General features: G+C 35.9%; 1 protein-coding gene across 1 annotated transcript; it reads left to right on the top strand.

The window, feature by feature from the left end:
• Positions 1-1,837: 1,837 nt before the first annotated feature.
• Positions 1,838-2,674, top strand: LOC107929425 (uncharacterized mitochondrial protein AtMg00810-like). Its single transcript, XM_016860841.1, has 3 exons — positions 1,838-1,937; positions 2,057-2,150; positions 2,419-2,674. Exons 1-3 carry the CDS (start codon positions 1,838-1,840, stop codon positions 2,672-2,674), a joined length of 450 nt encoding a protein of 149 aa, XP_016716330.1.
• Positions 2,675-2,899: the final 225 nt, after the last annotated feature.

Genomic DNA, 2,899 nt, shown 5'->3' with positions numbered 1-2,899 from the left:
ATAAATTAAATTGGCAGGTATGTGATGTTTTATTTTATGAACTTTCTAAGATTTATATAAGCTTACTCTATTTGGTTTTTCTTCTTTGTAGATTGTTAGACTTTTGCTGTTGTTTGGAACATCATTGGAGATCACACTATCCAACAACTCTTTTGGTAGTTATTTGTTTATTTTGGCTCGGTTATAAGTGGTATGTAAATAGGGTTTCGGTATGTTTATGTTATTAGGTAACTTGGTGATGAATTGTATTATTTGAGATGTAATTTTGTATTTGGTATCTTGAAATGGTAGCTTCACTTGATGCCTTTGTTGACGAGATGTTGTTGAAATGGTCATTTTAGTTTTGGTAATTTATAAACTTATGATGAAGTATGTTTGCATTTGAAAGTTTAATATAAATATATGATTTTGGAATATGGTATTTGGGACTTGGTCGATGATTGAATAAGGTGGACGTGTTGATTATGTCTTGGTTTGGATAGTTGTTGTTTATACTTGAATTATGGTGCCATTAATGGCATATTGGTTAGGCACATAGGTTGAATGTGAATTGACATATTTTTACATATTTGGGTACATTTTGAATAGGTTTATGTGATGGTAAATGAATGGCTTGGAGTCTAAGAAATTGTGGGTGATTTGACTTGTGTTTGAAGGTATTTTGGGCACACACGGTTTGTGACATGGTTGCATGACACGACCATATGACCTCTTTGATTTTTTGTGTAGGCTTGTCCATATGACCTCAGAGAGTTACATGGCCTGGAGACACCACCATGTGACCCTGAGTTACACGAGCACAGGTTGTTGCACGGTTTGGCCACATGATCATGTTCTTGAGCCACACGGTCTGAGATCTGTCACACGACTCTTGTTTCCACTTTTTGCTCAAACTTTTGTAAAAGTTTCATTCTAATCTAGAATTATTCTAGGTTTGTTTTAAATATTCTGTGAGCTTGAATTAAGTCCCGTTTTGATTGAATAACATGGAAAAATGATTGCAAATGAATTATTTGGTTATTTTTTATTAAATTGTGAATGATGTCAAAGTTTTAAGTCGTAATACCTTACAGCTTAGGTCGGGCGATTGGACCGGGTATAGGGTGTTACAGTTGCTTTGCCATATGGGAATGTAGATGCAATTTTTTATACATATTTTGGTGAATTAGAGGTGCTAGGACCCATGAAAGTTCTTCCGCTTGTTACTCCGGAGCCTATGAATTCGCCACTTGCAAGTTTTCTAACACTTATGGTATCTTCTTTTTCCTCCAATAACACGATAGTGCAAAAGGCTTTGGGTAATGATGCGTCTAAATGATGAGGGCATAGGGAAAAGTTTCCCTTTATGAAGCTTTGAGATTTTTTCACTCATACTATCATAAAGAAAAGTCTATCTCCCATCTCACTTGCTTTAGAGCCTTCCTCAAGTACTCTATTTTTTATAGCGCATTATGTTAATTGTGACAAATTTATTATAAACACTAAAATTTTCTTGCAGCTATTACTGTAGGGTCGAGCCATAGTCTTTTAAAAAGGCTGTGAAGGATATGTGATGGCATGATGCTATGTAAAATAAGATTTGTGCTCTAGAGGATAATGACACTTGGTCTATGGAAACATTTCCTCCTGGAAAGAAAGCATTGGGTAGTAAGTTGATGTAAAAGATTAAATACAACTCCGATGGAAGTATTGAAAAACTTAAAGCTCTCTTATTGTTTTTGGTAATCACCAGGTAAAAGGTATTGCCTATAATGAAACTTTCGCACCTGTGACGAAAATGGTGATTGTTTGGGCTTTTTTAGCTATTGAAACTTCGAAAAATTGAGAGTTACATAAGATGGATGTCTATAATGCCTTCCTGTATGGTGACTTTGATGAAGAGGTTTACATGAAGCTTCCTCTAGGTTTTGCTCCTAAGAAGCCTAGAATGGTTTGTCGTTTGCGCAAGTCTTTGTACGGGTTGAAATAAGCTCCCCAGTGTTGGTTTGTGAAGCTTGTTACTGCAATAAAAGGTTATGGATTTTTCAATCATATTCTAATTATTCTCCCTATACAGACACTAAGGGATCTGTACGCATTGATGTGCTAGTTTATGTTGATGATTTGCTTATTTCTGGGAATGATTCTGCTGCTTTCAAAACTTTTGAGGGGTATCTTATTTCTTGCTTCCATATGAAGGATCTTGGTGTTTGAAATATTTTTTGAGGATAGAGGTAGCTTGTAACTCTGTGGGGTGATTTCTTTGTCAATGGAAATATGCACTTGATATTATTCTGCAGGCAAGTTTTTTGGGAGCAAAGCCCTTAGGATCGCCAATAGAGAAAATTCATAAATTAGCGCATACTACAAGGACAATTTTGTCTGATCCTGAGCTGAAAAATAGTTAATGGGTTGTTTGATTTATTTGGCAATGACCAGACCTGATTCGCCGTACTCAATTAATGTCTTATCCCAGTTTATGTATGAGCCAAGGCAAGAGCATTGGAACGCGGCTCTGGGTGTTGTCCGGTACTTGAAAGGCTATCCTAGCCAAGGGATTCTTTTGAGATTTGATAGTGATTTATCCTTGAAAGGTTGGTGTGATTTCGGATTGGACTGGTTGTCCATTAACTCGACGTTCACTTATTGGCTGGCTTGTCTTTCTGGGATAATATCTTATTTCTTGAAAAACTAATAAACAACATACTATTTTCTGTTCTTCTGCTAAGGCTGAGCATATGTTTATGGCTTCCATCACTTGTGAACTCAAGTGGCTGAAAGCCTTTTTACTGAGCTTAGGTGTTCATCATCCTAAAACAATTCCTTTATTTTGTGATAGTCAATCTATGCAGTATATTGCACATAATCTCGTATTTCACGAATGTACTAAACATATTGAAATGGATTGTCACTTTGTTAG

The sequence above is a fragment of the Gossypium hirsutum genome, chromosome A08, assembly GCF_007990345.1.
Source record: "Gossypium hirsutum isolate 1008001.06 chromosome A08, Gossypium_hirsutum_v2.1, whole genome shotgun sequence".
NCBI lineage: Eukaryota > Viridiplantae > Streptophyta > Magnoliopsida > Malvales > Malvaceae > Gossypium > Gossypium hirsutum.
Note: the sequence above shows the minus strand (reverse complement) of the source record. Positions and strands in the feature narration are given on the sequence as shown.

Bases quoted from the DNA above. Each gene is read 5' to 3' on its own strand.
- LOC107929425 (XM_016860841.1), top strand. From the start codon at position 1,838: ATGGATGTCTATAATGCCTTCCTGTATGGTGACTTTGATGAAGAGGTT. The intron at 1,938-2,056 runs GTTTGCGCAAGT...CTCCCTATACAG, and splicing joins GAAGCCTAGAATGGTTTGTC to ACACTAAGGGATCTGTACGC. The intron at 2,151-2,418 runs GTATCTTATTTC...GGCAATGACCAG, and splicing joins GCTTTCAAAACTTTTGAGGG to ACCTGATTCGCCGTACTCAA.